Source organism: Prosopis cineraria, unplaced genomic scaffold, assembly GCF_029017545.1.
Source record: "Prosopis cineraria cultivar Desert tree isolate PC_DT_omini unplaced genomic scaffold, ASM2901754v1 PC7, whole genome shotgun sequence".
In the NCBI taxonomy this organism is placed as follows: domain Eukaryota; kingdom Viridiplantae; phylum Streptophyta; class Magnoliopsida; order Fabales; family Fabaceae; genus Prosopis; species Prosopis cineraria.
This window is the reverse complement of record NW_026555338.1, coordinates 20,057,996-20,079,770: the sequence shown is the minus strand read 5'-3', so window position 1 is coordinate 20,079,770 and position 21,775 is coordinate 20,057,996. Positions and strand designations below refer to the sequence as shown.

At 33.8% G+C, this 21,775-nt stretch overlaps 1 protein-coding gene across 1 annotated transcript; it reads right to left on the bottom strand.

Moving 5' to 3' along the window:
• Nucleotides 1–1,943: 1,943 nt before the first annotated feature.
• On the bottom strand, nucleotides 1,944–19,856 carry LOC129315210 (mitochondrial intermediate peptidase, mitochondrial). Its single transcript, XM_054958779.1, has 18 exons — nucleotides 19,439–19,856; nucleotides 19,032–19,113; nucleotides 18,893–18,945; nucleotides 18,533–18,587; nucleotides 12,421–12,559; nucleotides 12,283–12,337; nucleotides 10,308–10,530; nucleotides 9,941–10,036; nucleotides 9,501–9,620; nucleotides 9,282–9,404; nucleotides 9,036–9,191; nucleotides 8,293–8,409; nucleotides 6,922–7,047; nucleotides 5,981–6,048; nucleotides 3,861–3,996; nucleotides 3,569–3,734; nucleotides 2,746–3,013; nucleotides 1,944–2,268 (listed from the first exon to the last, which is right to left on the bottom strand). The coding sequence occupies exons 1-18, from the start codon at nucleotides 19,615–19,617 to the stop codon at nucleotides 2,250–2,252; spliced, it is 2,181 nt and encodes a 726-aa protein (XP_054814754.1). The 5' UTR covers nucleotides 19,618–19,856; the 3' UTR covers nucleotides 1,944–2,249.
• Nucleotides 19,857–21,775: the final 1,919 nt, after the last annotated feature.

The window sequence follows — 21,775 nt, the reverse complement described above, 5'->3', positions numbered from 1 at the left end:
CTGCACCGAAAGCATGTTTGCCCTTTGTCTCATTTTCAATTGCCTACTAGTGATGAATGATAAATTAGAATCATTTGGGAAAGGTTTGTTTAAGATTAATAAATAAAATTTTTTTAGATAATTTAGCTAGAAATTTTATAAAAAGTTGTAGAGATTCTATAAAAAAAAATTGAAATTATTTTATATTTGTTTACCACAATGAAAAGTAACTACTATTATTTAGTGATTTTTAGATTTATGATATATTTGAGGATCTATGTTTATAAAAAGTAATTTATTATTTAGTTATTTTAAAATTTTATGACATCTTCATGTATATCTATATTTTTACAATATTTTCTCTTATCTATCACATCAAATTATTTTTAAAAAATATTCAAAACATCTTAAAAAAATCAAAAATCTTTTTTAATGTATTATGATTATATTTAAAAGTTTAAAACATGAGAGAATATCAATGAAGGAAGAATCCTTGTAAGAATTTAATATTTAATAAGGACCTAAATGAATTAGATACTTGTTAAACTTAAATTTTACTTGTTAAAACTTTATTTGTTAGATATTAAATTCTTTCAAGAGCCCTTCAATGATATTTTCTCTTTAAACAAACATAACTTTTTACAAAATAGACTCTTTTCAACCAAAAAATAAGAGAGAATGACAAAACAAAAAAATACTCCTAAAATATGCAAATAGAAAAAAAAATCCACCAAATGTGACAATTATTGTGTAGTCCAAGGTATGTAAAATTGCACCGGTCATGACACTAGGTCACGGGTTAGTGATTCAATCGGGGTTAAATCGGTGGCAAATCGGTCATGATTAAAATAATACAATTTAAATAAAAAGACATTAATTATAAAAACATTCAACCAAATCTAATCACTCAAAAGTCTAACAATAACAAAATATTATATTTTTGGACTTAGCATGCTTTGCCTCTAATTTTTTATTTTTTGACTTTAATTTTACTTTTTTTTGTTATCTTATTTCCAACTTAGAGCTCTAAAAAATTAAAAATGAAAAAAAAAATAAAAAATGACGTCATTTTAGGAGTAAAAGTTTGAAAAAATAATAATCCGGTATAATCGAGTTGAACCTGGGTTGACCGGGTTACGCCGGTTCACTCCCTCACCGGGTTAAGGGTAAACCCAGACCGGACAAGGGATCGAGTTATCGGTTTCTGGGTTGACCCGACCTGTCCGATCCGGTTTTCAATACATGAGTGTAGTCCTTATGGACTTGTCTAACATTGATTTTGATGAAAATATATGGACGACAGTGACTACTTAAGACTAGAAGATGACAAGTTCTCTTAAGCAAAGGACTGAAACTTAATAACAGATTACAGGTACTTTTCCACCTTACTTTCATCAATAAAATGTTAACATATAGAGGCCAATCACTATATAATAAGGAATGACTTCTCACCCAACAAAAAATTACAACTGCCTTTCCATGAACTGATAATTCAAACCATCCCAAAGAAGCATGAAAAATTTCAAGATCAAATTTGAGATTAATTTTTTTTTTACTCTGCTTTTTATGGCCATCGAAATAAGTTAAAAAAATTCAAACTAAGCCTGAACTCGAATAAGCTTAACCTCAATATTCAAATTCTTTTTTATTATTAATAAAATAAAATTAAAATCTTAATTTTTTAAGATAAAATTGAAATTTACTAAAATAAAAAAATAAAATAAAATAGAATTTAAAAATTTAAATATTCGAGTCAGCTTGCTATATGGGTTTTTTTTTTTTAACACATTTGGGTATTTAACCCAAATTACCAACTATAATTTTTACCATCTTTTTCAGCATTAAAATGTAACATATACAGGACGGTGACTATTTGAAAATGGGAAACGACAATTTCTGTTGGGCAAATAACTAAAAATTAATGACAAATGAAAAATAAAAGAAATAATAAAAAGACACATGTCTAGATTTAAAGGGTTTAAATTATAATACCAAAAGTATTAAACAAATATATGGGTTCAATAAATTTATTATGCTAAATGGGTTCAAAATTACAAAGATTATAACATAATATCAAAATTTTAAATTATACACTTAACAAATTTTAATAAGCTGAGGGGTGGCATATGATCTCACTCCAGAGTCCAGACAACATATATCCTCCACTGCTACTCAGTTATAAAGATCAGATCAAAAATCATCCAGATCCTATCTTGAAAGCCCATGAATGAAATTCCCCAAGAACATAACTCAGAATGAATTCATCTCCATCAGCAAACTGAATCTCCCCTGCCAAAAAAAAAAAAAAAAAGGCAAACAAACAAAAACAAACCAGGCTTCACTCACAAACTTGATATCCACAAAATTTTTACTTTTTCAAATAGCCAATGATAAGCCTACAAAATGAAAAGGGGAAATGATGTTAAAATCTCAAAACAATGAATATGTAACAAGTAGGTCCCTAACAAAATTTTCTGAAAAATCAATTGTAAATATTGATTTAGATAATCATAAATTCAAGAGTTTTAACCGCAAATAAATATAACTATCAGTTTGTGGTTAATATTCCTGTTTGAATCAATAATTGCAACATATTTTTTTAAAACATTTTGTCAGGGACTTAACTGTCGTAACTCATATATTTCAAGTTTTGGGACTTTATTGTCATCCTCCAGACAAAAATCCTAATCCGCCTCTGCTACAAGTCTCTTCTATCTCTGCCCTCGACGCCAAAGACTTCAATCTTAAGTGTTTATTTCAACTTACAATAGAAGGGCCTGCGACTGAGATTCTACAGTCAGTTCCATTTCATCAGATAGACTAGAAATATCAGGAATGATGCCTCCATTACACTGCCTATAAATCCCATCCCCAACAAGATCGTTTAATATAGCAGCTGGTTCTTTGGCTCCTCCATGCTGTAAGAATTTTGTCCTTAAAACAGTTCCAACAGTTGATGATAGTGGATCATCCTGGCACAACTTCTTCCAAATAGTAGCAGCAAAACATTTGGCATACAAGTAACTATAATATCCTGCATGAAAAGGAAAAAGAAAAAGAAAACAGAATTGGCTAAGTATTTTAGAGAACTAGAAGTTCGGCATAAATGATTGAAGGACTCTTCATTTGGGCCTCGGATAGACTCCTTGGAGAATGTATATATTTTTGCTTTGAATAAGAGCGCTCGTTCATGGCTAAAAGGACCACTGACTAGAAGATCAACATAAAAAATTAATGATTAAAGACTTGAGGTGAAAATGCATAGGTGACAATCAAATCAGATTTGAAACTTCACAAAAATTTAATTACGTCAAAACATCAGATTCAGAGTCACTTATTGCGGAGGATTGGGTAATGTAGAGATTTATCCCACAAATGATAAGCAAAGCTTGTCCAACCTTCGACGTTGAAGCATGAAATTGGAATATTTAACATGAGGTAACATTAATTTTGCTGAAGCAAAGCTTGTACAACCTTCGACATTGAAGCATAGGTCGATAAAAAATAACATTAATTTGCTGATATGCTAACATCACGATTCAAGCCTTCAAGGTTTATCATGATCCAAGGGTTCAGCGGAATTTCTAACCTGCTCCATAATTGAGAAGATGACTGAATCGGGCCTCCCAATGTGTGCCTTCCACATGTTCCCAGCTAGTATATTCCCTTTTCAATTCAGCAACAATAGAGCTAGTGTCTCTCAGAGGAAATGACTGTTCTCCATGAAGGCTCTGGTCAACTAAGGCATAAAAGATCTACGGGAAATTTGAACAAATTACATGAGGTTAATGTTTTCCTTTTCTTCCTCACAGACATATTATGACACATTAAGGATACCACCAGGACATAAAGGAAATGACAAAACAGGAAGAGAAGAACACCTGGCGTTGCAATTCAGTTGCAGCAAACATTTTTCTAGCACCCTGCATCGACTCCACAAGCTTCTGAGGGATTTCTTCACCAGTTGAATAATGTCTAGCGAATTTTCTCAAGACTCGATAATCCCATGCATAGTATCTATTACAAAATATTATCAGGGGATATACAATCCCAGTTTCTTAGTAACATCTAAAACAGAAGTTTTCTAAATAAAATATAAATGCATTAAGGAAAAAATTAATGTCTACTTGAGAGAATTAGATGTTTAAAGAAATAAGACCATTCACTAGAAGCCAAAAAAAGTTGTCACAGGAGAATTAATAAGGCGATTAGAGATGCCACACAAATTAACTGGCAGCCAACTACAGCAGCCATCCAGAAGTAACGTTGCTAGACTAACTGCTAACAAAAGTAACCCTATCACTGGCTCTAAACTCCAGGGTTCACGACAGTAAATTGGGTAGTTGACTCTACAGCCATTGACCACAAGAAGAATAAACCCTTCAACCTTGAAAACTTTGCCCCACGTAATGATGACATTTCCGTGACTCTGGCTGATAGAAACAGCTTCTAAAGTTGGGGTTAAGATAGTTGAAGATTTCTGACACTTATTTTGCGTAATGTCCTCACTATCGTGCTCTTGTTGGCAATTATATCTCATGAAAAAATACCCAACATATAGATGAAGCACTGAGTTCTGCTAAGTGATATCCCAAAAGAATTTAATGCTTTGGAGAAATGTAAGACATGAGAAATCACATATTTGCTCATAGGGAAGAAAGTTGTGGGCTGTAGGTCGATTTTCACCATCAAATACAATTCAAATGGAAGTTTAATTGCCATCAAGCCAGGCTGGTAGCAAAAGGCTTCAAACATGTAATTGATTATCGAAAGACTTTTGCTCTGGTTGCTAAGTTCAGCACCCACAAAATCCCCTCGTCAGGCTGCAAATCATGACAGTGTCATTTCATAAACACCTATCTAATGGCAACCTAAAAGAGGAATTGTATATGGAGATTTCTCAAGACATTGAAGTTGACATACATGCTGATCAGGCAGTTTCCACAATAGATAAGAGATCTATTGCAGCTACTTTTATGTCAAGGGCAATTTGGTGACTTGAAGGAACCAGTGGTGGCCAGAGGCAGGACCGGGGCAAAATATAAGGCATTATCCCAACACCTATGAGGGAATTTGAATCAAATGCTTCACTTGCAGCTAAAAATCCCAACGACGGAACCTCTGACAGTTCTTCCTAACTGCAAGGCCACCGTTAACATTGTGAAGAACCCAACTTATGTACAGTGAAGCATGTGGTACTAGAAAGGATCTTCATCAAGGGGAATAGTCACAAGTTGATCTCATGCTCCTATTAAACAACATGTAGCAAATCCACTAACAAAAGCTCTATCGCAAATGCGAGTTAGAAAACTTGGTGAAAAAGAAAGGAATGGTGATTATCCATTCTTCAAAGTGGGGGGGGGGGAGTGTTGGATGTCATGGGACAAATACAAAATATCATGAGGCTTTGATGTTTAGTTTAATGTATCTTGTTATTATGTCATTTAAGAATATTTTGCAAGTATGTTAGCAGTTTTATTTGCTAGTTTCAAGAGATTTAAAGAGCACGCATATCACCAGCATTTATCCCCAATTTTATTACGCTTGTATCTAGAAGTTTAATAAGAAGTACAGATCAGACTAGTGCTCGCACACTAATCAATTTCTCCTCTGTTTTCTCATCATCCTCTCCTATAAATTCAAGAGAAATCATTAGTTAGTTGGCTGAGATTTCTAAGCATTCTATCTCTCTCATTCTTCTCATCTCCTATCCTTATCCCTACAGTCAAATTATGTCACTTTTGAAAGAGAAAACGAAGTTGGTCTCTAATAATAGACAGATGCACTCCTTCAAAGCGAAGCAACCAATACCAATAATGATGTAGTTAAAAAAAAAAATGTAATCACGTTTATCAATGTTACATTTGTCAACCTCATCTAGTGGGATAAAGTTTGTTGTTGTTGTATCAATATTTTCATTTATCGATGTAGCTAAAGGGCCAAAAACGAAATTCTTGCAGCACTCTACTCATCATTTAAGTGATGACAAGGTTCTACTCACTCAAAAAGATTTGATGGCATTTCTGCAAAATCTAGAACCACTCTGGTGCCTGAAAAGTGTTGGTAGTCCTGCAAAGATGAAATGATGAAGGTACACTAATTAGCAATAGAAAGGGAAACAATTGGGTTTTTTGGGCTTCTCCTCAGGTAATGATCAATTAAAAATGCTTGTTAAAATATTTTGGTGCATCAAATAAAATAGTAGTACTGCAGTATCAATAAAATTCCAATTCCAACTCTTATTTAGACAAAATCACGAAGTTTTCTTATTTTCCCCCTAACATGTAATTCTGCACAGTCATGACATCAGAATATGTGATGAGAAACATTAATGACAGATTAAAAAAATTAGTCAATATATCTTGCTTATGGTTGACAACATTTGAGTACAGCTAATCATCAAAATTGATTTCATATTTTAATGCAACTCTTAAATCAAGAAAAATCAAAACCACTACATGAAAATGCCAGACCAAGAAAACCTCTCCTTTGTAATGTAATGATATCAGTAAATTGCACGGTATAGTTAATATAACATTATTATACAGCTTTTAATCAACAAGAGAATAATCGATCTATCATAAATTAATGATTTAATCACCTATTCAAAGAACCATTTACTTAATCTAAATACAACAGTAATGAATTTGTTAAAAGCATATACATCAATTTGGTCTTCAACCATGGAGGGGCTTCTGTTTATGAAGCACTTCAAGACAACTAAAGAGACATTAGAAAGAAAAGTTAACAATGACTAGATATTATATATATATATATATCTTCATTGCATAACCCAGACAAATGCCCAAAAATAAACTGCTTTTGACTTCACTTCATACAGATGCGTCCTTATGTCCAGATGAGAATGGAAGATCAAATAAAGTATTACTCTATAAAAGCAGCAATCCCCCCCATAGAAAAAGAAAAAGTTCAAGAAAATACCGTTCTTGAAAGCAATGAATGAAGAGCGTGTCCAAACTCATGAAAAAGAGTTTCTACTTCCCAATGATTAAGCCTTACAGTCGATGGATTACTTGACCCTGGAAAATTACAAACAAGAGCCACAACCTGCAAAATTACAGAATCAAAGCAACCTCTAAAACCAGTGAATGTATCTGAACGTAAGTCATGAATTTTAGTCAGCAAGATGTGCTTTTCAAGTTAAACATGACCAACTTTTAAATTTAAAACAACTATCATAGGATAATAATACATTAGCCGGAGATCTCGATGAAAGAGATTTGCATTAACAGTTTCTCAAGTATATTTTACTCCATGCACCAGGCACTATATATAGGCAGATTAGCCAAATGTCACAAGTTCCTAGATATGCAAAAATAAAAATAAATTAAATAAATAATAATCTCATCTCCAGCACAAAACAATTATAAAAGAATATGTAATTGCTACAGGCAAATCACCAACAAAATATATATGTACACTGCTTGCTAAGAATTGGATGGATAAGACAAACTATGAAAACCAAGATGCTCCAAACTTTGGAGGTTAACGTGATGATCTCTTTGTGCAGGCATACACACATTGTCGTATGCCATTTTGACATGGTAGTTCCAGTTTCGTCATATATCTCTAATGAACAAAAAGATGTTAAATCATCAGCATTGTAAATACTTTTATAAGACTAACAACTATTGATATAGATATGGCTAGTTAAAGAGCTGCTACAATAAGGTGGAATGGTCAGGTTTTGACTTTCTCTTCAGTCCTAAATCATGAAAAAAAAAAGTACAATTTAATATTATTTTTCTTCATTGTTTCCAGGACAGGGGGTTCTTTGATATTCGTGCCTAGGAGGAAGGAGAGGAGGTCCACTGGGAAGAGGTGAATAAAAAGAACGAGAACCATGAAGTGTATAAAGATTGATATGCTGAAAATCATGCAATGAATATAGGTGGGTTATTAAGAGCAGAGATTTGTATGCAAAATTCCTTCTTCTGTGCCACTACTTCTTGGCTCAAAAACTACAAAACTATGTTTGTTCTGTGTAATATTCTTGTTGGGGTACAAGACCTTCCAAATTTTAGAGTATAAATATGTAAAATTGTCAATATTACAGTTTCTTCTTTCATGGAAGAACATTAACAATAACAGTAGTAACGCTAGAGGCACTATCTTATAATGCCTTAAGTTGGGTCTCCTTGTGGCCTCCCAAATCCTCACCTTCATTGACATTCCCATGAAAAAATGCAGATAAAGATATTGAAAACATAAATTTACAGCATATGAGAGACTAGGAGAGAAACCACAGATTTAGCTCTACGCCTCAATCGAAATAAAGAATTGTACACATACTGGAAGTTGGTATTCTGTTTCAGATATCTTGCGACCCCCTTTTATTGCAAAATGAGCAAAACCAGGATATTTTCCCCTTCTTGAGTACAAATCGAGGTATAGATATCCCAAGTCACCCTGAAAAAAAGTGTATTTGTACATTCATGGTGACCAATGCAAAAAATGTGGCGAGGTAAAAATATGAAAAACCATCGGTGACAATGTAAATGGCATTGCACACATTAGATCTTATGCAACACAAGAATGCCAAGATCATAAAATATGGCAACAATCAAGAAATATGAAGACAAAATGACATTGTCTAAGGAAATTATATTCAAACAAAATTCAGGCAAGCCAAAGGGGCAATAAAAAAAAACGAAATAAATAAGTATTCCTAATTTAACCCTTAATTGATGGCTTAGTCTCTGATTTAAGAATAATTATACATATCACTCCAAATATTCTTTTCCCATTCTTCATCATTTTCCTTCATTTTCTTCCTAGATTGATGAGGGAAAATAAACTATACGTATAGAAGCGTCCAGAAGTAAAACAATATATTAACGTAGAATTTATCAAATGTGAATCAATAGATAGACTATATACTCCACACTCATGAATATAAGGTCTGTACAACAAATTAAAACTCTAGAAACATTATAGTTGCCAACTCAAGGGTTTTTAATTTTTTATCATGATTCTTATGAGTTATTTACAAATGTTTTCTAGGTAAGAAAGATTTCTGATCATTACTCAAATACCTCTTCAGGATGATGAAGAGCCAGTTTCAGCACTTGGGGATCCCATGATTCACCTGGTGCCAGAGGGATGCTATGAAAGGTTGCACCAAACAACGATTGCACCAACACTTTCAAACCCTCTATACATTGTGACAAAGGAAAATATGATGCTACAACCTGCATATGATAGCTGATATATATAAAACTGTAATCTGAACTTAGGTATACAAAATACAAAACCATAAACTGAAGACATAGGAAATTTACCGAAGAGTCCAACTTATAAACAGAGGACTTCATCACTGATGTGTAGAATGACTCATCCCATGGCTTTAAATCGAAACTTTTGCCAAATTTTTGTTTCTTGAAATTCCCAACTGACTTTAACTCCTAACATTGTTTAAGAAACTTATTTAAGTTATAAGCACAAGCCACAATGAAAATAACACCTTGCCATAGAAACCATGTCCAGGAAGAAGCTTGCACCTCATCAGCCTTTGGCCGGACCATCTTGCTCATCTCAGATAAAAATGGCATCACAACAGTTGGAGATGAAGCCATGTTAGGCTTTAAGGCAAAGTCAGCATAAGATCGACAGCCCATTATCTGGATCAAGAAATTAGATAATAAAATCAGTAAGTTATGTTATTGACATTAGAGAAGTCAATAACAATGGCATCCTATCTAGTTTATTTTTCAAATGGAGACTTTTCACCTACAACACATCTAACCACCTTATAGAAAAGCACAATAACTAATTAGTGTTCACATAGCTATTAGTATAAAAATGTATACAAGGCACTAAATATCACATGCACTAAACAATCATAAAATGAAAAACCATACAAGAGACAATGCTGAAGAAGCTATATTGCAGGCCAAATGACTTATTAGATAGGGTCAGAAGCGTTTATGGAGACATAAACCTGAGCTAGCTCATGTCGAGCAGTAATAAGCCTCTTGAGAACATCAATATTTGCATATGGGACAGAATTTCCTTGAATATATGCCATTTTCCTAAGCTGAAGATAGACATGGAAGGAAACACATAAAATTAGATTATTACTAAAAGGAAAAGCAGATCATTAAAATAAGTTCATCTGAGAAGACCAGGAAAAAAGTACCCACAGTATATATTCCATTGCTAAAAAGATTAGGTATGACTGCAAATGCTTTTCAAGTTTATCTAAACTTGCTAGATAGTCCTTATCAAAACTTATTGAATACTCCTTTCTAATCAAATAACAAAAAATAGGGAAATTACATATTTCCAAATCATTAGATCTAAGCTACCTCATCGTCTGGTGACAACTGCAAAATAGAAGCAAGAGTCTGTGGGTCTGTTGTTATCCGGAATCCTTTCTCTTTCATGGATTCCCCGGACCTTGACAAATCCGTTGATATCAAAGATGTTGATCGATAGATAGGCTTAGCAAGATAATGCAAGGGTTTGGATATGCGGGCCGAAGGATATATGTCAACAAATCCTGGGTCTGCGGCAATATTTTCAGTAAACCTACAGATTAAGAGCAAGGTCAAACATATAAGATTTAGATGAGAAATGATTTCACTTTCTAGGAACAAAGTACTTCAACAATTACAAAACTCAGAAGGAAACATGTCATGAGTATATCCAACTCAATCAATTGCAGAAAATATTTCATGAAGTAAATTTAAGAATCATAGAAAGATTCCAATAGGTTATAAATGTGCATAAAGAAAGTAGATTTACCCTTCAAGACTAAGATAATGAAAAGCTTTTGCCAAAAGAAATTAGTAACAGACACAAAGGGCAAATAAAGACTATAATCATGACATAATGGTATCATTTGAATTGATTAACCAGAATGGTCATTGCATAGTCTTATAAATTATGACTGCTTAAGAATGCAATAAATCTCTGTTTGACCCATCCTCAAAATTTTAAAGTAATTTAATTCAAGTTGCAGATTTGTGGTGCTTGTCATCTTTAAGGATTTGTAATATGACAGTACATAATTTGATGATGTTAGAAAGTAAGGCAATATTATACTTGTGCCAAAAGGAACCTGAGAGGCTATGATGAGACAGTATGATATGTAAAGAATAAATAGTTTAGTTCATTGGGGGTTACTTAGTTAGGTTCTGTTAGAATAAAGGGATGAAGGAGCCTACGTAAGGGATCCTAAGTGTAGTTAGATATTATGCTAAATTGAAAATGCAGAAACATAGTTCAATTCTCCCTATTATCTGGTTCCTTTTCTCTCTCGTCTCTTATCTCTTCCTCTCTCTCTCTCTCTCTTTTCTCTCTTTCCTTCGCTTCCACTCCTCTGTTTCTCTCTCTCTTCTTTCTACCATATCACAATATTTTACGTAGATATAAAAACTTACGGAAAAAATAGTTTTAAGGTCACCAATGGATCGCATCCTTTTGATTTGTCAGCAATCAGAATTGCTTGAATGTGAGAGACAAGTTAAATAAATGCAATGGTTGCTGATAGCATGGACTAGTACTAGTTGTACAACCAATATATAGACACAAAGGATGCTAAGCTAACCAACCGAATGACCTCAATTAGATTATTCTTCTCTTTCTACAGCTAGGTTTGAGGGAAGATTTAGGCTTCGATTGTTTTTGTCTTTAGGGTCTATAGTCCGACCACTACTCTAACAAGCTCTGGCCTGACATTTCCCCACCACAGCTTGGTCCTCTTTGGCTACTTTTTCAATGAAAACATACTGAAATGGATAAATGATTTTTCCACTAAGTCTTTTTATAGAGAATTACCCTTAGTTTAAACTCAAAACCCATCAATGAACACACTCATGGCAGCAGTGCTGTGATGTCAAAAACTCCCCACACGCTGATTCCTCCTATCTTAAGTCATCCCACTTGCTGGCATATTGGACTATGGAGGATTGAGTAGCCTTCTTAATCATCCAACACAGGTTAGCATGGATCATGATATTTTTTGATGTTCCTGGTTATGCCCAAAGCACTTCTTATGGGCTACACAGTCTTGGTTGTTTTATCATTTCTCCTTTCCTTTTTAGCAGTTTGATATTCAGAATATGATAAGAAAACTTAATTTGGGAGCGGGAGTGGAAGAAGAACATACTAGATATTTCAACATTAGGTTGTGTTTAAGAGACAGAAAAATAGACAAATGGGAAAAAGAGTTTAAGGAACAGTATTTTCACACCACTCCAGAAAAGTAATTTAAGATTGCACCACAAGCAGAAGGATGGTCAACATCAAACAGCAAATGCCAATTATAAACAAACTTACTCTCGGCACAGCTGAGAAATTTCAAAATTTAGCTGATTTGCTCGGTCTAATTTCCCTGCAAACAAAGTGCACCATAGGGATACTTTCAACAGATAAAAGATTTTCTCCAAAGATCAGACGATACTGTGCAGCATTTACCAGTGCAAAGATGAATTCCACCCCTTTCAAAGTCCACACGTAAGTTCCTGGCTGCCCTTTGAGCTTCAGCGGAAAGAGCATGATCCCCTTGTTCAGCTTTCTTCACAGCATCATAAAGAACATGATTTGTGTTGAGATACTGTTAAGCAGATAGGAAAAGTACAAATTGGTTATTCGCCATAGCTGACAGAAATATATTCCTACATAAGCAAAAGATGTCCTTTCATGAAATTTTGTTTAAACAACTCCACTTTCATAATACTTGAATCCTTGAAATGTCATGTAGAACACTTCCACTTTGAGACAGCAAAGCATTAACCAAATATTTCAGCAACTAACTTTTTAGACTTTACAACTAACTATTAAATGTAGGATGGCCAATAGCCGTGATGTGAGAATTGTGAAGCTTCAGTTAAAAAACTTAAGTTGATATATGAAAGCTCATTGCTTCCCATCAGTGAAAGGGCTTTAAATTTCAAGTATGGGAAAGACATTGACCCACCCAATCGTGCACTGAAACTTAATTTAAATAGGGGAAAAAAGGGAGGAGTATTGAACTCGTGAAAACTTGATCACCAAGGCAATGTAAACACGTCAAGGACCTCTTCAATCCAGAAGCTTAAGAAACATAAAGGCCCAGAGTTGGTAATGCATGACACTCATTTGCTGACTTTGATGCAAATTAGGGGAAAAGAAATTTACTCTTAGGAAGAGTCACAACAATACAACTACTCCTTCAGCTAGGTTATGCAAATTTTAACTCCGCCTATGTTTATAGCCGGTCCCAAGCCCGGGTAAAGGAGGAGGGTTGTGTTAGGCCATCAACAGCCAATGTAAAAATTTGTTGAATCTATCATGAACATGGACAATAGACGTTATAATGTTAATGCTAGGTCGTTGCCCGTAAGTAACGCGCTGCATGGCTCGAGTACAGTGATAAGTGAGTTAGAGCCGCTGCATCGGCGCCCGGATGTAGTGTTAAATGAGCAAGGGCTACCGCGTCATTCTGGACGCACGCGGCTAAAGAAGTTAGTCCATAAGAGCAAAATTAGATTTGGTACTTGGAATGTTGGGACATTAAATTGTAAATCTGTAGAGGTTGTAGGGGTTATGATTCAAAGGAAAATCAATATCCTTTGCTTGCAAGAAACAAAATGGCGTGGAGAAAGAGCTAAGGATATTCAAGGTTTCAAACTTTGGTATACAGGAAAAGTAAGTGCACGCAATGGAGTAGGCATCATTATAGATAAGGAGTGGAAGAAGAACGTTGTAGAAGTTAGCAGAATTGGAGACAGAATTATTTCTTTAAAAATGATAATTGGACGTGAGACTGTTAATATTGTTAGCGCTTATGCGCCGCAAGTCGGGACAGAAGCCAGTCTTAAGGAATTATTTTGGGAGGATCTGGAGGGGTTGATTCGACACATACCACAGAGTGAAAAGATTTTTATTGGAGGAGACTTTAATGCGCATGTCGGGAGGGAAGCTGGTCAGTATGCGAGGGTGCATGGTGGTTTTGGTTTTGGAGAGCTAAACAATGAAGGGCAAACTCTTCTTGATTTCTCATTGGCATATGATTTTAAAATTGCCAACACTTGTTTCAAGAAGAGAGATGAGCATCTCATCACTTACAAAAGTGGAGCCTCAAGGTCGCAGATTGATTTTCTTTTGGTTAGGAACACAGATAGAAAACTTTGTAAAAATTGTAAGGTGATCCCTGGAGATGCTGTAACGACACAACACAGGGTCCTAGTCCTTGATGTGTGTATTATGAGTAAAATCCAAAAACGTCGACAAGTAGTAACACCAAGGATTAGGTGGTGGCAATTAAAAGGTGAGAAGCAAGATATTTTCAAGCAAAATCTTTTGGATAAAGGAATTTGGGATTCTCAGGGAAGTGCTAACATCATATGGGAGGATATGGCTAAAAAGATACGGGAGGTTGCAAAAGTAGTTTTGGGAGAATCGAAAGGTTCTGGTCCGAGAGATAAGGAGTCTTGGTGGTGGAATAATAGTGTACAGGACAAAATCAAGTATAAGAAGAACTGTTTTAAAGCCATACATTTGTGTAACAATGAGGAAAATTGGGAGAGGTACCGTATGGCTAAGAAGGAAACTAAGAGAGCCGTGGGTGAAGCTCGTTCCAAAGCTTTTGAAGAATTTTATAAGAACCTTGAGACGAAGGAAGGAGAGCAAAATATTTATAAGATTGCCAAGAGTAGGGAAAGAAAATCAAGAGATCTAGAACAGGTAAGGTGTATTAAGGATGAAGAGGGAAGAATTTTAGTTACAGATGATGAAATTAAAAATAGATGGGAGACTTATTTTTCTAAACTTTTCAATGATGGAGAGGATTCATCTAGTAACTTGGAGGATTTAGTAACTGGTGAAGGAGAACAAAATTTGTCATTCTATCGAAAAATACGTGATAAGGAGGTAAAGGAAGCTCTTAAGAAAATGGCAAATGGTAGAGCTAACGGACCTGATTGTATATCTATCGAAGCGTGGAAATGTTTAGGTGAAGAAGGGGTGAGATGGTTAACTAAGTTATTTAATGTGATTTTACGGTCCAAGAAAATGCCTGATGAGTGGAGGAGAAGTACATTAATTCCTATTTATAAAAATAAAGGAGATATTCAGAATTGTACTAACTATAGAGGGATTAAACTCATGAGCCACACAATGAAATTGTGGGAGAAAGTAATTGAGCACAGGTTGAGATTGGAGACAAGTATTTCTGAGAATCAATTTGGTTTTATGCCAGGTAGATCAACTACAGAGGCGATTTATCTACTAAGGGGATTAATGGAAAAGTATCGTTGTAAAGATAAAGATCTACACATGGTTTTTATTGATTTGGAAAAAGCTTATGACCGTATACCAAGAGAAGTGCTTTGGAAAGCGTTGGAAAAAAAGGGAGTACGGATTGCTTATATTAAAGCCATACAAGATATGTATGAGGGGGTAAAAACTAGTATAAGAACGCCTAGTGGTCAAACAAAGGATTTTCCTATAAAGATTGGACTACATCAGGGATCATCTCTGAGTCCTTATTTGTTCAACTTGATTTTAAATGTTTTGACGGAACATATTCAAGAGGAAATCCCGAAATGTATGCTCTTTGCGGATGATATAGTTCTTATAGCAGAGACAAGAGAAGAGGTTAATTGCAAACTTGAGTTATGGAGGAGGACATTGGAGTCGAAAGGTTTTCGTCTGAGTAGAAGTAAGACGGAATATTTATATTGTAAATTTGGTAAAGGACTATTCGAAAATAATTTCGAAGTGAAATTGGGAGATCAAATTATACCTCAAGTGGAAAAGTTTAGATATTTGGGAGCCATTATTCAAAATGATGGCGAAATCAGTGGAGATATTTCACATAGAATTCAAGCTGGGTGGTTTAATTGGAGAAAAGCTAAAGGAGTTATTTGTGACCGTAGGTGCCTAATAAACTTAAAGGAAAGTTTTATCGTACTGCTATCAGACCGGCAATGTTATATAGTAGTGAATGCTGGGCTCTAACGGGACAGCAAGAGCATAAAGTTGGAGTAGCAGAGATGAGAATGTTACGATGGATGTGCGGACATACACGTAAAGATAAAATTCGAAATGAGCACATACGTGAAAAAGTGAGGGTGGCACCTATTGAGGAAAAAATGGTAGAAAATCGGTTGAGATGGTTTGGGCATGTACAAAGAAGACCAAGGGAGGCACCAGTGAGAAGAGTGGAACATATAACTTTGAGTCCGATTAAGAGAGGTAGAGGAAGGCCTAAGAGAACACTCTTGGAAGTTGTTGAACGTGATCTCTTAATTAATAATATTTCTAAAAGCTTAATAAATGATAGAGCACAATGGCGTCTTGCAATCCATGTAGCCGACCCCACCTAGTGGGATAAAGGCTTGTTGTTGTTGTTGTTGTTATAGGACCTGGGAAGAACTGTACAAAAGAATTCTTATGATGATGCTGATAGAGCAGCTAGACCAACTTTATAAAGGAATTTAATAGTTATAACTTGCTAAATTGATCACATTATCCATTTTATAGAAGCATTATACCCTATATGTCTATACTTCTCTTTCCAACTTTCATTCAATGAAAAACCCTTATGGCTGTGGTAGCAAACTATAGATTTCATAGATTAACCATTCTCACTCCAAAATGTTTAGAGTAAGAAATATGAATCTTCCATATCTCAGTGTATATTGGGTTCATACTAAATCAAATAAGTTTCCTCTTTGAAAATTTTGAGTTTTTTTATACAAGTAGGACACTAGGCCCAAGAATAGGAAAACAGTAAATGAAAGCAAGCAAGTCCCAGTCAGATCAAAATTAAAGGTTAGACCAAGACATGGAGGAACACTACTCCAGAAATGAGCATCTAAAAAGAGATCCGAAGTCCAAACTGTTGTTAGCTAGTGAATCTGCATAATTATTAGCCTCAGGAAAGACGTGGTTCTACTTCCCATTTTTCAATGCAGGCACAAGCATATTATTTTTACAATTTGGTGACTTATCAAATTTCAAGCAGTTCGTTATACCCTCTAGTAACATCAATGAATCCAATTCTAGCTGCACTTTGCAGTATCCCATATTCCAAGCAAGTTTAAGCCTTTTTAAGTCTTAATAATTCTAAATCATTTATTCTAATCTATAAACACAGAGATGCATACAATATAATATATACTTTTCTGCAGTCAAGTTATCTGACTTAAATTAGCAATAGAATCTGTGTGAAATGGAATGGACATGCTGCCCATGTTCATTGGAGGTTGGCTACCTAGATCACTTCATACAATAAAGACAAAAATGGAATATTTTTGTTCAAAATTTATACCCTTTCCAGGGATGTTTAAGGCCAGATATAATTGCAATTTCTCACCTAAAGCACCCACACAACAAGTTATATGGCCTCACTTCCAAGCAAACCTCATTTCAAATAAATTTAGGCCGTAGACCTTTGAAGTCATAACTTTTATCACATTTATTTTATTCCATCATTCCATGAATAGTATGGTTGAATGACAATTTAAGAAGCAAAACCTATATTGTCAACTGACACTAAACAAAACAATACCAGTCATTAATTCACCCATACTACTGTTTGTTTCAACCAAGCCAATGAAAACAGCGTCCTTGCTTCAGAATTGCAGGGCTACAAAACTCAAGAAAAGTTCAATGCCCATTTTGATGGAAAATAGCTTTAACACATTCTGGCAGAAACAATAAAATTTTAATTCTTTCAATGAAATGGCCTCAGTTTGCTAGACCAAATTTAAGGCACAAGGTAATTGACTCTTGTGAGGCAACAAGCAAAGGTTTCTTCTTTTCTCCACCATCATCAGACGAAATTACAGCATAATGCTATAAGAACACATTTAAATCTACATCATGATCACTCAATTTATTGTCCAAGTCTTCATATGTCCATTAACATAAACATCTCTAAAGCCGGTAATTCAGGCAATCAAACTTATTCAGGCCGGGGTTATTTGTATCATGCTTAAATAACTGAACATATAAAAAAGTTTATATAGCCAACCCTAACACTTTGGACTGGCCTAAATACTCAAATTGTTAAATTTTTTTTTTTTTTCCTTTTTTAGCCAATTTCAATTTTATCATAAAAAATTAAATTTTTTATCTTTATCTTTTTTTATTTTATTTCGTTAATAATAAAAAAGAATTAAGGCATTTGAGCTTGGTATGGATTTCTTCAGACTTATTCAGGCGGCTCAAATAAGCCCGAAATAAAGTAAATTTTCTAAACTCCCAAACCTGACCCCAAGATTTTTTGCAATTACTCGGGTTAGCTTGTCAGGCACTCAGGCTTAACCCAAATTACTGGCTTTGCATGTCACAGTCTCCAAGAACATATTTATGGAAAAATGTGCTTGTTAGTGAAACAATGACACCATCCTAAACTCCATACATGATCTTTGCTTTTTCTTGAGCTATGGTTTTATCTCTCAAACTTATATAAACCTCTTTCCTGGCTCCTTTCAACAGGAGTTATGAATTACCCAATGAACTGAAACAATTAACCTAATCTTATCACAGACATTAATAGAATCAAAAGGCCAGAAGTAACCAACACCCATCACCTCACATGTAGATATTCATTAATTCTCATCGATGCCTTGTTGGCTTCCTCAACAAATTCCCTGATTTACCAAAAAATATAATTAATTTATAAGGAAAAAAATTTCGTACATCAAGTGAACAAGGTGTAAAAAGTTTGAGCCATAAAGAAAAATCTTAATTTGGTTCATATTTAGATTCAGTTAAACTCATATGCCATCATGTGCACATGTTTAGAAGTGATGTGCAAATCTAGCATGACATACTTGAAGAAAAATGATTAATCAGATAGCCAAGGAACTTATCAATAACTAATGTACAAGGAAATCTGACTGTGAACAAGTAAAAGACCCAATTTATAAAATTGAAAACAAAGACTGAAAAGAACCTGTTCGGATGAGTATGCCTACAAAGTTCTGCAGAATCAACAACAGAACAGACCTGACACATCAAATACCAGTATTAATCCAAAAGCTCACGAGATAATACATATAAATAACTTTCAAAGCCTCCAAATTGAAGCACACCGTGTCAGAAATCTCATCCATTGCCCGAACAATTTCTGCAGTTGATGCCGTGGTAGAAATGCATGCAATGAGTTCCCCAGACCTGAAAAGAACACAATTGACATCATCAATTAATTGAAAGAGAAAATACTTCATCAATAACATTGCATTAATTAATTTTCTAGTGTAACTTGATTCTCCAAATTTGCAATAGCTAAACCCATCGGCAAGACTTCTTCTGTACAAAGCTCTCGCAAAGAAATTGAAACCAAAGTCCAACTCAGTAGCTACCCCGAAAAAAGGAAAAAAAAAAAAAAAAGGAACTTCAAGACAACATGCACTTCTTTTCTTATCTTCACTCTGAAACAATTCATTAAATGGGCATATACTTTGCTACCAGATTAACGCGAGCATTTTATGTTGAATACCTTTCAATAGCTTCGTCAACGAATCTTCGAAAACCTTTTGGAGTCTTCAGATGGGGGAAACCATAGAGGCCGGTAGCTTCTCCAGGAGAAGAAGTGCAGAAAGATCGAACAATGAGAGGATTCCATCTGAAGCGTTTGAAATGAAACTCTGAAGCAGCCGTCCTGAATAGACAAGACATGGTGGAACTATGCGACGTGGAATAGCCGCCCTCAACAACAACAGTCGACGGCAACGGTCATGGCGAGGCCGAATCCGGAGGACACTAACCTCTCTCGGCTGGTTATTGATGTCATTTTTTTTTTTTTGGAGTGAAAACTGAGAAGTGATAATCTCTATCTCATTCCATCAACAAATCAAACAATCAACAATATATACAAACAGACATAGCTTTGTTTCCATGGCAGGGCATTAGATCCTCTCTATTTTGAGAGAGAATTGAACTAAAGATTTATCAATACATAGACAGTCCCACATCCAAGGACATAAAAAGGGAGAATCACAAATGAATCAAATTTAAAATTTAAACATGAAAAACAGAACACCATAAATAGAGTAATTCTCAAAGAGAATGTCAGATAAATTCCTATGTAAAAAAAAATAGTAATTTAATTTCATGAAATGTGATAAAGACAGAGAGATTTCAAAAGATTTATTTGGAATTAAATTTTTGTAAGAAATTATTTTAGCACCAATCTACAATTAATTTTATACAATTCACAAGTTTAATATAAGCATTTGCAAGTTTGGTTCTACTAATAAGTAAAATAATTTAGGAAATCACAACTTTCTATGAGCAATTTTCTTCATTTAGCAAAGTTTAAATAATTTTAAATAGTTTACAAAATTAGTATAAGTAGTCACAAGTTTAATTCCATCAATGATTAAAACAATTTAGGCAATCACAACATCTATCAGCAAAATACAATTAATTTTATATTGTTTATAAGTTTAATTATAATACTCCCTCCATTCAAAAATATAAAGTATTTTTAACAGAATCTCACCCCTCGATAAAGTTGTTACCTACTTTTAAACTAATTTTATTTTTTCATATTTACTTCTATTAAATACCTTACAATAAATATAAAGTCATTATTAATAGAGGTACTTTTGAAAAAAAATAATGATTATACCTTAAAAGATTAAAAATACATTACATATTTGAACATCCAACTTCTTAAAAATGCTTTATATTTTTAAACGGAGGGAGTATTTACAAATTTAGTTCCACCAATAACTAAGACGATTTAAAAAATTACAATTTTATAAATTGTAAAGGGATATTAAAGTAATTTTGTACATAAATTTAATATTAAAAAAGTCTTTTAAAATCTTACTGTTGTTATTATTATATTTTGTGAAACCAAATTTTTATTCACCCATTTCATTTCAGAGGAATTTATTTTTCATTTTCTAATTCTCGCATATTTGACATTAATTTTTTTGGTCGAAATGACCATGATAACTCAAAAGTAAATGGCAATTTTAAAGTAATAAGTGACTACTTTCAGTAAACCACTGCAATAATGCAGGAAATGACTGCTTTTATTAAAAACATGCTGGCAATTATTTTGTTTTATTTTTTTGTCACGACTAGTTTTCTAAAGTATCTAATCAAGTCCAGGGATCTGGGAAAAAAAATTATAACTTGCTCTTGTTTTTCTCGTTTCTTTCCGTTTGCTCTTATGTGTACTTTACTCTTATTAAGTAATTGACTGCATTTTTCACTCAAAAAAATATTATGTGTAAAAAAAAACATTATTTCAAAAGATTACAATACTGTACATTTTACATAATTGAAATAAAAAACAGTTAACAATACTCTATTAACCAACAAAGATTATTACATTCACAATGTAACATGATTCATGATGACAAAAATATATTATTACATTCACAATGTAACATGATTCATGATTACAATATTTTTGTTCTCTAAATTAAATATGTATTCAAATAATCTTTCTTACATTTAGTATGATAAACTGCATTATTTTCATTCAAATTTTTTATTTTTATTATTATTCAAAATTCATCATACTTTTATATGATGTCTATAACATTCCAAAAAATTATCCCCTAATTATTAAAATAATGAAAAGTAAATACATAAATTTAAGTATAACTACATTTGAGGATAGTTAAAGATGGCTGATAGGCTTATAGGTTTTGTTTTAGTCATTGGATTGAGTTCATAAGTAAATCGGGTCACTTGGGTTCAATTGTATAAAAAAAATTGGAATTAAACCTACTGTGCATTACGACGCATCATAATTTTCAAAATCAATTTTTTGTAAAAAAAAAAAGCAAAAAAGTTCAAATAGAGGGAGGAACAC